At 32.3% G+C, this 12,157-nt stretch overlaps 1 protein-coding gene across 1 annotated transcript; it reads left to right on the top strand.

The window, feature by feature from the left end:
• Positions 1-319: 319 nt before the first annotated feature.
• On the top strand, positions 320-2,070 carry LOC107800773 (putative WRKY transcription factor 7). Its single transcript, XM_016624004.2, has 3 exons — positions 320-1,131; positions 1,621-1,746; positions 1,842-2,070. Exons 1-3 carry the CDS (start codon positions 428-430, stop codon positions 1,999-2,001), a joined length of 990 nt encoding a protein of 329 aa, XP_016479490.1. The 5' UTR covers positions 320-427; the 3' UTR covers positions 2,002-2,070.
• The last annotated feature ends 10,087 nt before the right edge of the window (positions 2,071-12,157 follow it).

Here is a 12,157-nt window from a genome sequence, read left to right as displayed (position 1 = left end):
TAGTTATGGAAAAAACGAATTTCAGTGCTTATGAAAAAGTTATAAATTTATGTATCGGCTTTAAAAAACCCGACAAATTTAAGTGGCCGAGAAGCCATTTTGCCTTTATTATTTCACAAGTAAAAGTGAAGAGGGAGTAAAAAAAAAAAAGAAGCCCTCGTAAAGGCCAAAGCAATCTAATGTGTCCGATCGTATTCGCACCTAAATTTGACGAGGCAGTAAGTTAGATTAGAGTGACAGGTAAGTCACCTACTGTTTACTTTATCATAACTTTCTCTCTTTCCCCGTCTTTTTCTTTTTTTATATAACCTCACCAAAGCCATCACTTTGACTCTTTATCAACTCTCTCTTCTTCCAATATCCCATAATTTATTGATGTTTCTATTTGTCCATTACTATACTTCTCAGTTGTCCAAAGTAGCTAATAATGGCGGTGGAACTAATGATGGATTACAGAAACACTAGGAATTGTACTTTGGTGACCAAATTGGAAGAAAAAACAGTTGTAGAAGAAGCATCTTCTGGTCTTGAAAGTGTTGAGAAACTCATCAGATTGTTATCTCAGACTCAGACTCAGACTCAGTCTCAACAAATACAGCAGCAAAAACAGGGATATTTAGAGCAAAAGAACTCCCCTATGGAAATTGAAATGGTGGCTGATGCTGCTGTTACAAAGTTCAAAAAGGTAATTTCACTTTTAGATCGAAACAGAACTGGCCATGCTAGATTCAGAAGAGCCCCTGTGGCTTCTTCTCCCTCTCAAATTTCTATCAAAGATTTTGTTGATACTAAAGTATATTCTCCTACTCCGATTCAACAAATCCCTCTTGTTTCTTATGACAATTATAGTCAACAACTCTCTCTGGTTCCAAAGACCATTAGTTTCTCTTATTCTCCGGAGATGTCTCGTACGAACTCGTTCAATATCTCAACGTTAACAGGGGAAACAGAGAGCAAGCAACATTCTTCATCTTCAGCTTTCCAAATTACCAATCTTTCTCAGGTCTCTAATTCTGCTGGAAAACCTCCTTTGTCTTCTTCTTCCCTGAAAAGAAAGTGCAGTTTATCGGAAAATGCCGTATCTGGCAAGTGCAGTGGATCTTCTGGCCGATGCCATTGTTCCAAAAGAAGGTAACCAACTTCACTTTTTCATCGTCTTTAGCATTTAATCTGTTGAGTCGATGTATTGTAACAATTTTATCTAAAAGCTTGACATGTCAGAGCACACACCTTTAATTACTTAATTATGCCTAATGGATGGACAATCCGGTGCACAAAGCATCTTGCATTCAAGCAAGTTCCGGGGAAAAGCCGCCCCCAAAGGGGTATGATGTAGACCCCATTAATGACTGCTTTCACAGCTCGAACCCTTAACATGTAAGTCACACAGAGACAAGTTTACCATAGCTCCAAAGCTCCCCTTTTAATTATGCCTAATGGATCTGATTCATTTTCATTAGCTATGTACGTAGAAATGTTTTTTTTTTGTACTGCATAGATACGATGATTAATTATGTGACCATCTTAACTTCTTAGAGAAAATACATATATTATATCTTTAATATAGTCTAGTATGATAATTTTAATGAAATGAATTCAATTCTTAACTGAATTTTACAGGAAATTAAGGCTGAAAAGGGTAGTTAGAGTTCCAGCAATAAGCATGAAAATGGCAGATATCCCACCTGATGATTACTCATGGAGGAAATATGGACAGAAGCCAATCAAAGGATCTCCACACCCAAGGTAATTACTCTAGAGAAAAATCATGAATATTGGATTTTTAAATAAAACTAGAGTATTTTTCGGAATCTAAATATTGTTTATCCATATATGAACAGGGGATACTACAAGTGTAGTAGTGTAAGAGGATGCCCGGCACGTAAACATGTTGAGAGAGCTTTAGATGATCCAACCATGCTGATTGTTACGTACGAAGGCGAGCACAATCATTCCCTTTCAGTTGCAGAAACAAGTAGTCTAATTTTAGAGTCTTCTTAGTTAGAACAAATTGTAGTGATATTTAAATTAGCTTTATTTGCCCTGCAAAGAAGAAGGGTTTCCGATCAATATAAACTGGAGTAATATGTTTAGAATTAGTTGAGTCTTTACTTCAATCTCAAAGGAGATTAAGCATCGTAATTAACTAAGTACTTTATTCCTTGCGAAAGTGCTGCACTTGCATTTCGTTTTCAATGGATTTAATGTTTAACAATGTTAGTGTAAGTAAATTTTATACTTTAGCGTAATTTGACATGTTTAGCATGTCATCTAATATATTTTTCAGATAATTAATTCGGTTCATTATACTCAATTACGTGTAGTTTTATATAGGTCACCAGTCACGGTGGCTAAACCAATTTACAAGTAGTCGTAAAAAGCATAACTAAAGCAGGTTTTTTGGGGTGTGTGTGTGTGGGGGGGGGGGGGGGATAATGGATTAGGTACGCTTGAATAATTCAAAGAAAGAGTTGATGTATTTTGACTTTATTTTACTTGTTACTTGGTTGCTTTTGTCTTCGTATGCTTAATTTGCCTTCGTTTCTATTGATAAAGAAGAGAGACATCATCTAATGGAGTCGCTTTAGCTTATTTAATTACTATTAATTATTATCATTATTTGCTTTGGATGGTCTAAATGGTTGATCGAAAGTAAAAGCAAGAAAGTGATTTGGTCAAAAATGCTTGTTGATGTAAATGGTTGCTTTAGATGTCGTGTTTGGGACGGTTGACTAGCAAAAAGAAAAGATTCGGAGTTGGAATTATAAGGGAAGGTAGGAATTAAGATGGTAGTTGGGAAAATGGGACGGCTAATTTACTTTTGTACTTACCATACTAATGACTAATACTAGTAGGGAAGGAGAGACGTAAATGCAAATTGTGTATTTGCTTCGGAACAGTTGGATGTATAATATTCTCGGATAAATATTTATCTGCACCCGATATTTATAGCTAAAGCAATATGAGTGCATATACAATTTTAAGTCTCAAATATATAGATGCAAATTTTAGAAGGCACATACACACCGATACTAATTTAGCACTGGAGACGGATTTAGGATCTTGAATCAGCGGGTTCAGAATGAGTTTGACTTTATTATATGCATATATATGTATATATACTAGTCTCTACGTTCGTGCAATGTACGAATATCTTATGTCAAATATTATGAAATGCATACAAAAAATAATAAACTTTCAATTACATAATATTCTAAAATTAATTGCAACTGAATATGTGCAAAGTTTCATAATTTGTTTCCTTAGAACAAAAAAGATCTAATATACAATCCAAATGAACAAATTAATAATGTTTTGGCACAATAAAAAAAACAAAATAGAACTAAATATTATGGAATTATACAATTATGCAATTAAAGTTGTAAAATCACTTAAAGAATACAATAATATTTAATATTATTTTTCTGATTCAATAATATTTTTTATTTAATTAAGCCGTAACAATTCAGATACATGAAAATCATATTTACTCAAGATACATTAGTAACAAAGAAATCAAAAATAGAAAGGGCATTTAGTCATACCTTCTGTTGGCATTTTTTTTTTGTTACACGTTATCCTATATCAATTATTACAAAGTCACATTTAATAAATTATGAATTCTTAACTATACATATATTCAAAAGAAAATTATATTTTTTCCGCTAGAAAATAACTTAACTCCAATTTTGATCAATCCAATCTCTAAATTCAACTCCAATTTGGATTAATCCAATGTTTAGTTAAAAAGCACGAGAATTTTACATTTCGTAAGTTCCTAACAAAATAAATAAAAAATATTGGAGAACTTTTCAAAGATCCTATCATGAATGGGAAAATACCTATTCAAGAAGGAATCATGATATTTTATTCGAAGGGAAAATATTAGTAGTATTTATAAATAATTTCCTAACACGTAAATAAAAACAAATCAATTTCCAAGAATGAATAAAATTTATATGAAGTTTCTTACACAATAAAAAGGTAAAAAAGAGTTCTTAAAATTCCTAATATAAATAAGAAAGAAAGAAAGCACTCTAAGTAGGAATCTCTTGTTCTCCCACCAAATTACGTATTTGTTGTAATTAGTAACAATAATTTTAAAAAAGAAAATTATGGGTGTGGTTTAAGTAGGATCAACTTTGTAGGATCGGTGTATGTGTAGTTTAAATTGGAAAAGAATTCCATAATTTGATAATTTACAATTAGATCCTTAAATTATACAAATACTTAAGGGTATAAGTCGATCGATATTTGAGGATATTTTAGTCGTTCAACATTTAACATAAATTATTCGTGCTTTTATAATAACTAGTATCTATGAACGTGCGTTGCGCGTTAATAATGACACGTGATGATTTAAACATTTATTTATATGAAGGAATAATAAAATTTAATTATGAGAGAAATTTTATGTTTAATAACACAACAATCATCAATGCCGAAAAATATTATTACATTAGCATAATACATGAATTTAAAATAAAAGAACATCATCAAAACTTACACAAATAATCAATTTTGCCATGTTAGTTAGATAATTATGTATTATAGTATAAAAGTATTTAATATGATGATATATTAACGAATACTTCTTTGTGGATAATTTTTTTTTCCGTATATGTTTTCTCCTAATGCTTTGGTTGCTATGCCTTAACCATAACTCTTGTTGCCGATCTTGATATCCTTCTTGAAAGTGCAACATACAGTTGTTCGTGCAAGAAAACATACTGCGGTAAATATAGTCCAATATTTAAGATGTTTGTCCTTGTACTTTATTTATTATATTTGTAAAACATAAACATACTAAAAATTATTCCCACACAAATTTAAACGGATATTCCTTAGTTTCGGAAGACAAAAGTTGAATTCAGTGATAAGAATATACTTAGAAGCACATTGATCTGTATCATGATTTTTGCATGTATGACATTATTGTCAAAACTTCTATATACCATCTGTGTGCTATTACATAAGTTATTCGGCGTATCTAAGTTTTTCAGTAGCATAATGGGCATATTATGTTCTTGCTTTTATATTTCTTTTCAATTGAATCCTTTTCATTTGAGGCCGGAAGTATAACTTTGGCAAGATAGCTTTTATAATCTCAGCTTTTGTCGATTTTGAAACTATTGGTATAGAAATCACCTCCGAAACCGTTATTTTTCCACCAAACGGTCCATTAATATCTAATATATCTGTAGAACTCTAGGCAATTATTTCGATGACACTTAACCATAAGTGCTTCATCCCATATTATCAATTTTACTTTTCCTTATAAATTTAGCACCATTGCTCTGCTTTGATATATTTGTGATGATTATTTAAGTTGTTTGAAAAGGTATATCAAATCTAAAGTCCTCACAATAAAATTGTTGTTGGTACACAACTTACTATTATTGTTAATAGTGTCATGCCTCTTAATATGATATTTGCAAGTAATACATGACATAGAAATATTATTTCGATTCCGCCGGAGGCATCTACAAAGAATAATCCCGTTATACCAAAGTCGACTCTTTATAATATAGTTTGGAAATCCTGTTCTTGATTAGGATTTAGCTTTGATTGTACTTCCTCAGACACTTATATAGCATTTTGATTCTTAATAATATACTATTCTTTTTACTTTGTGTTCTAACGCTCTTTTTATGGAATAAATTTATGTACCCTACGATTTTTTAAAATTTAAATAAGAATTTTACTCATATGATGAATTTAAAAAATAACTGAATTAGATTCTCTTGCTAAATAATTAATTTAAAATTTTAATTATTTGGCTTTAACATAAAAAATAATTTAGTTTATGTTGATTCAGATCTTAATATTAGTTCATCTCTTGGTTTGACTATTTAACCTTAATTATAATTTTATCCACCATAAATTTTATTTTCAAAGAGTAAAAGATTGATATGACATTTCACTTTTAAATCGTTATGCTTGTAGAATCATTAGTGGTATTGACTTTTATCAATCATTATTTTTTCTCTTTATCACATATTTATATTCTTAAATATTTTCTTAATTGTTGTTTAATAATTTGGTATTTTTCAATATTACACGAAAAATTGATTAAAAATATATTATTTGAGTAGAAAAATAGTTTAAATATAAAATAATAATATATTAACGTGGGAGTATCTTTTTCTGAATTTCAACTCTTTATGCAGTCCATTTTAATATTACTTTTATTTTTTCTTGATATTGGACATTATAGAGTGGTAATATATTGTCAATATGGAAGATTCTTATGAAATTAATTTTATAAAACTTTCCTACATATTTTTAATAAGAATTTAATAGACAAAATTTTATTCATTTTACAATTTTAAATATTAAAAATTAGCATAGAAGGTATTATAGTTCAAAAAATAGGTTATTACAGTTATGTCATTTCCTTATGAGTTCTTCCGCTTAATATTTTAGGGCTATTTTGATATTTTAATATTGTATTTATGCTTTTAGAATAATATAGTCTCTCCTTTTTCTAAATAAATTTGGACAATATAATACATTATCAAACTAAATTAGTAATGGGACATTATAATGCGTTTTTAAATTAAATTACTAATAGGAATTTTTAAGAAGTATATCCTAATAGTAATAGGATTACAGACTAAAAATATTTAATTGTATAATTGACCTATATTACATCATACATGCAAAAACATCATGTGCCATCTATATGACCTAACGCATGAAAAGAGATTCCGAAATTTAGGTCAATGAAAGGATTTTGATTGTTCAATTTTATATGAATTAGACATCCCGAAAGTAATTATATTAATAGGATTCTAAAGTTAATCGTGTAGAATTTCTAACGTGTAGTATTGTCCTAAAACTAATAGGATTAGAAGGCTAATATCTAGAATTTCGGTTGTGCCCTTTTATTATGAGTTATTATGCTTAATATTATAAGGTTATTTTTGTAAACCGACATTGTATTCATGCTTTTATAATAATATAGATATAGATATAGATAAGAAGTATATCCTAAAAGTAATAGAATTACATGGCTAAAAATATGTCCATATCCTGAAAGTAATTATACTAATAGGAAATCTAACGTGTTCGTAAAGGTATTAGGTTTACATGCTAACATGTAGTATTATATATCTATGTCTGAAACTAATAAGTCTTTTTAATACTTATTTTTCTATTTTTATATTATTACTATTAATAACTTCAATTTAAAAAAACTCCTATACCTAATAAATTAAAGTCTCATTCTTGGTTTTAATCCTTATAGGAATCATTGAATTTGTTTTAAATTCTTATGGGAATATACTTGAGTGGTTAAAAGTTAAAAAAAAATCCACGAAGTTTTAGTGAATTCAAAGTCTAAATTTTTGGAAAGTCATAAATATGACAATTCTATCCAACAGATTTGAAAAATAGTTCAATATTTGAAGGATAATAGAATTTCTAAAGGTAATCATGTAGGATTTCTTACTTGTAGTATTATGTCTTAAAACTAATAGGATTATAAGGCTGTCAACGACCCGGATTTTCCACCATCGGGTGTCGTGATGGCGCCTACTATCGGAGCTAGGCAAGCCAAATATTTAAAACACCTTTCCTGCTTTCTTTCGAACAATATAATGAACGAGACAAAATTTAAGCGGAAGACTTTAAATCTAAAGCAACTGAAAACCAAAAGTGCGGAAGTTTAATACACATCACTACCCAAGGTCTGGTGTCACTAGCTCACGGACTACTACAGAATACTACAGACAATGTCTGAAAGGAAATACATCATGTTTGTCTGATACAAGGTGAACAAACGAAAACCATGGAAACAGACTTAGCCTGCGAACGGCAGCTAGGTTACCTCGAGAGTCCCTGGACTGAAGAACGCTCCCAGAAGTCCTACTGCTGTGGTCCGTAAGCTGCTCCCTGATCTGTGCACAAAAATGCACAGAGTGTAGTATCAACACAACCGACCCCATGTGTTGGTAAATGTGTGGCCTAACCCCGACGAAGTAGTGACGAGGCTAGACAGGACCTACCACAATTAACCTGTACAAATATATATATATACAAGTTCAAGAAAATAATAACAAGATAATACAAAGTAAAGCTAGGAGGGGACATGCTATCAGGGAGTAACAGATAAAAATGAAATATCGGAAATAAACAGAAGAAACTCTGGTTCCCATGAAATATATATATATATATATATATATATATATATATATATATATATATATATATAGTGGACGGCGTGCCACACGATCCCATAATATCATATATAAGTGGACGGCGTGCCACACGATCCCATAATATCATATATAAGTGGACGGTGTGCCACACGATCCCATAATATCATATATAGGTGGACGGCGTGCCACACGATCCCATAATATCATATATAGGTGGACGGCGTGCCACACGATCCCATAATATCATATATAGGTGGACGGCGTGCCACACGATCCCATAATATCATATATAGGTGGACGGCGTGCCACACGATCCCATAATATCGTTCAGGTGGACGGCGTGCCACACGATCCCATAATATCATATATAGGTGGACGGCGTGCCACACGATCCCATAATATAATTTGAAACATCTGATTTTGTAAGGAGAGTCCCATTAGGGGAAATCAACAACATATCACTCTAACCTTGTAAGGGTACAACTAACAGCCCAAAATATCCCGACAAGGGAGAGTATGTATATCGGTCTACACATCCCGACAAGGGAGTAATCACAACACATTCTCTTTTTAAATCCCTTCTTCCTCAACTAACGCATTCATGTTCGAGCTAACGCTCCAAAAGTACACCAATCACAATTTTTCCTCAACCGTTCACATTATTTGAAACTCATCAAATAAACAAGGAGATTGTGTCACGTTATTCGAATTAAAAGCAATCAAGACTCACGGTCATGCTAGACTCCGGTGCATAGATAACCGTCACCATGCCTATACACCATACTCCACATTAGCAAGTAGCAAATAACATCCTAACCCTATTCCCTCAAGCCAAAGTTAGAACAAACACTTACCTTGAATGCTCCAAACTCAACTCACGCTTCTAGTATAGCTTTACCTATTGATTCCACCACCAATCCACTTGAATCTAGTCATAAGTTACTTAATCACATTAATAATTACTAAATGAATCACTCCCCATGCATGAAAATAAATTTTACAAGGTTTTTCCCAAAATTGTCAAAAATACCCACGGACCCACGTGGTTAAAACTCGAGGTTCGGACCAAAACCCGGTTACCCATTCTCCCACGAATCCAAATATATGATTTGTTTTGAAATCGGACCTCAAATTGAGGTCCAACTTCTCAATTTGTAGAAAACTTAGGTTCTACCCAAAACACCCAATTTCCCCCATGAAAATCTTTGATTTGAATTTGAAATCATGTTAAAAGATGTCAAGGAATAAAGAAATTAAGTTAGAAATCACTTACCAATCGTTTTGGAGAAGAAAAGTTGTTTGGAAAATCGCCTCTTAGGTTTAGGGTTTTTGAAAAGTGGAAAAATGACTGAAATTCCCGAATTTATATATTTTTGCTGGGGGCTGGCACTGACCACGCAGAAATGCACCGCGACCGCGTGGCTGCCAGCACGGACCGCGCAGAAATGTACCGCGACCGCGCCGAGGGAGGGAAGAAGTGGTCTCTCTGAACCCACCCAGCGCGGACCGCACTGATTCGGTGCGCGACCGCGCTGGTCGACCTGGCTACCGACCCTCTGAACCCCCCACCACGCGGATCGCACAGAAAAGCACCGCGTCCGCGTGGCTGCCAGCGTGGACCGCGCGGAAACGGCCGCGACCGCGCTGGGCCTGCAACACCTGAACCTGCATTTTTTTAAGTCTAAGACCTCCCGGGCCCCACTCAAAACTCACCCGAGCCCTCGGGACTCCAAACCAAACATACATATGGTCTTAAAGACATCTTACGATCTCATTTGTGCGATCAAATCGTCAAAATAATATCATATACATAGAATCAAGCCTCAAAACACATGATTTTCTTTCAACTTTCATAAAACTCAAATTCCCCATTTTAAGTTCGAAACACGTCATATGACGTCCGTTTTTAGCCAAACTTTGCAGATAGTGCTTAAAACATATTTAAGACTCGTACCGGGTGTCGGAACCAAAATACGAGCCCGATACCACAGTTTTCTGATCAATTTCCTTCTTCATTTTCCTTAATTAATTTCAGAAAACAATTTCACACAAAAATTCATTTCTCAGGCTTGGGACCTCAGAATTTAATTCCCGGCACACGCCCAAGTCCCATATTTTTTTACGGACCCTCTGGGACCGTCGAATCATAGGTCCGGGTCCGTTTACCCAAAATGTTGACCGAAGTCAATATTATGCATATTAATATCAAAATCCATCAAAATTTTCACATAATTCACATATTCTAACATAAAAACTTTCTGGCTATGCGTCCGAACTGCGCACGCAAATCGAGGCAACTAAAAGAGAGATTTTCAAGGCCTCGGAAGTGCAGAACAAGGAAGAACTACAGTGATAACCCTTTGGGTCGTCACAAAAGCTAATATCTAAAAATCCATGCTTAATATTAAAAAGGTTATTTTTGTAAATCAACATTTTATTCATATTTTTATAATAACTAGTATCTATGAACGTGCGTTGCACGTTAATAATGGTGTAGGATGATTTAAACCGTCATTTATATGGAGGAACCATAAAATTTAATTAATGAGATAAATTTTATGTATACTAATACAACAATAATCTAAATGCCAAAAAATATTATTACATTATCATAATCTATTAATTTAAAATAAAAGGATATCATCAAAACTTAAACAAATGATCAATTTTGTCATGTTAATTAGATAATTATATATTATAGTTTAAAAATATTTAATGTGATGGTATCTTAACGAACACTTCTTTGTGACAATATTTTTGTGTGTATTTTTCCTCTTAATGTGTTGGTTGCTCCGCCTTAACCAGAACTCTTATTGCCGATCTTGATATCCATCTTGAAAGTACAACATACAATTGTTCATGCAAGAAAATATATTACGGTAAGTATAGTCCAGTATTTAGGATGTTTGTCCTTATACTTTATTTATTATATAAGAAAACATAAACATACTAAAAATTATTTTCACACAAGTTTAAAAGGATATTCCTTAGTTTCGGAAGACGAAAGGTGAATTCAGGGATAATAATATACTTAGAAGCACATTAACTAGTATTATAATTTTTGCATGTATAACGTTATTATCAAAACTTCTATATACCATATGTGTGTTATTACATAAGCTATTCGGCGTATCTAAGTTTTTCAATAGCATGACGGGCATACTTTTCCTTTAAAATTAACCTATATACAATGGATAATCAATTTTAACATAGTCTATTATATATAAGGTGGCACTAAAATACATAAGAAATAAGAAAGTTAACAACAAACATGTATGGTAGAAGACCATTTGGTATTAAAGTATTTAAGTGTTATTCTTGGAAGTAATTATTGGTACCATTTTCTGCTGAGTCAAAAACTGAAAAATATTTTATTTTTACTATAAAATTTTGCAATCAACCTTTTATTTTGTTGATCAACATATTTATTTCTGCTAGCTAAAATATCCTTTTAATTCTATCATGCGATTTGCACAAAATCTAATTATAGAAATATTTCTGTTATTAAATGCACTACTATTACCATTGGGATTGATAACCAAATGTTCAGGAAGAACCAAATCATCTTTTATTGGATACTCTTTTTCGTTTCCGACACGAAGAAAGAAGACATTGAATACTGGATCTGTTCTTACTTTATATTTCTTGTTAGTTGAATCTTTTTTGTTTGATGCCAGAACTATAACTTTGGCAAGCTAGCTTTTATAGTCTCAGCTTTTGTCGATTTTGGAACTACTGATAGTACTTGACAAAAATCACCTCAAACCATTAATTTTTTACCAAACGGTTCATTAATATCCAATATATCTCTAGAACTCTGGGCAGTTATTTCGATCGTTTGACACTTAGCCATAAGTGCTTCATGGCATATTATCGATTTTGATTTCCTTATAAATTTAGCACCATTGCTCTGCTTTGATATATTTGTGATGGTTATTTAAGTTGTTTGAAGAGGTATATCAAATCTAAAGTGGGTGGCCTCACAATAAAATCGT

Source organism: Nicotiana tabacum, chromosome 3 (assembly GCF_000715075.1).
Source record: "Nicotiana tabacum cultivar K326 chromosome 3, ASM71507v2, whole genome shotgun sequence".
Classification (NCBI taxonomy): domain Eukaryota; kingdom Viridiplantae; phylum Streptophyta; class Magnoliopsida; order Solanales; family Solanaceae; genus Nicotiana; species Nicotiana tabacum.
The sequence above is the reverse complement of the archived record's forward strand: the minus strand, read 5'-3'. Positions and strand labels throughout refer to the sequence as shown.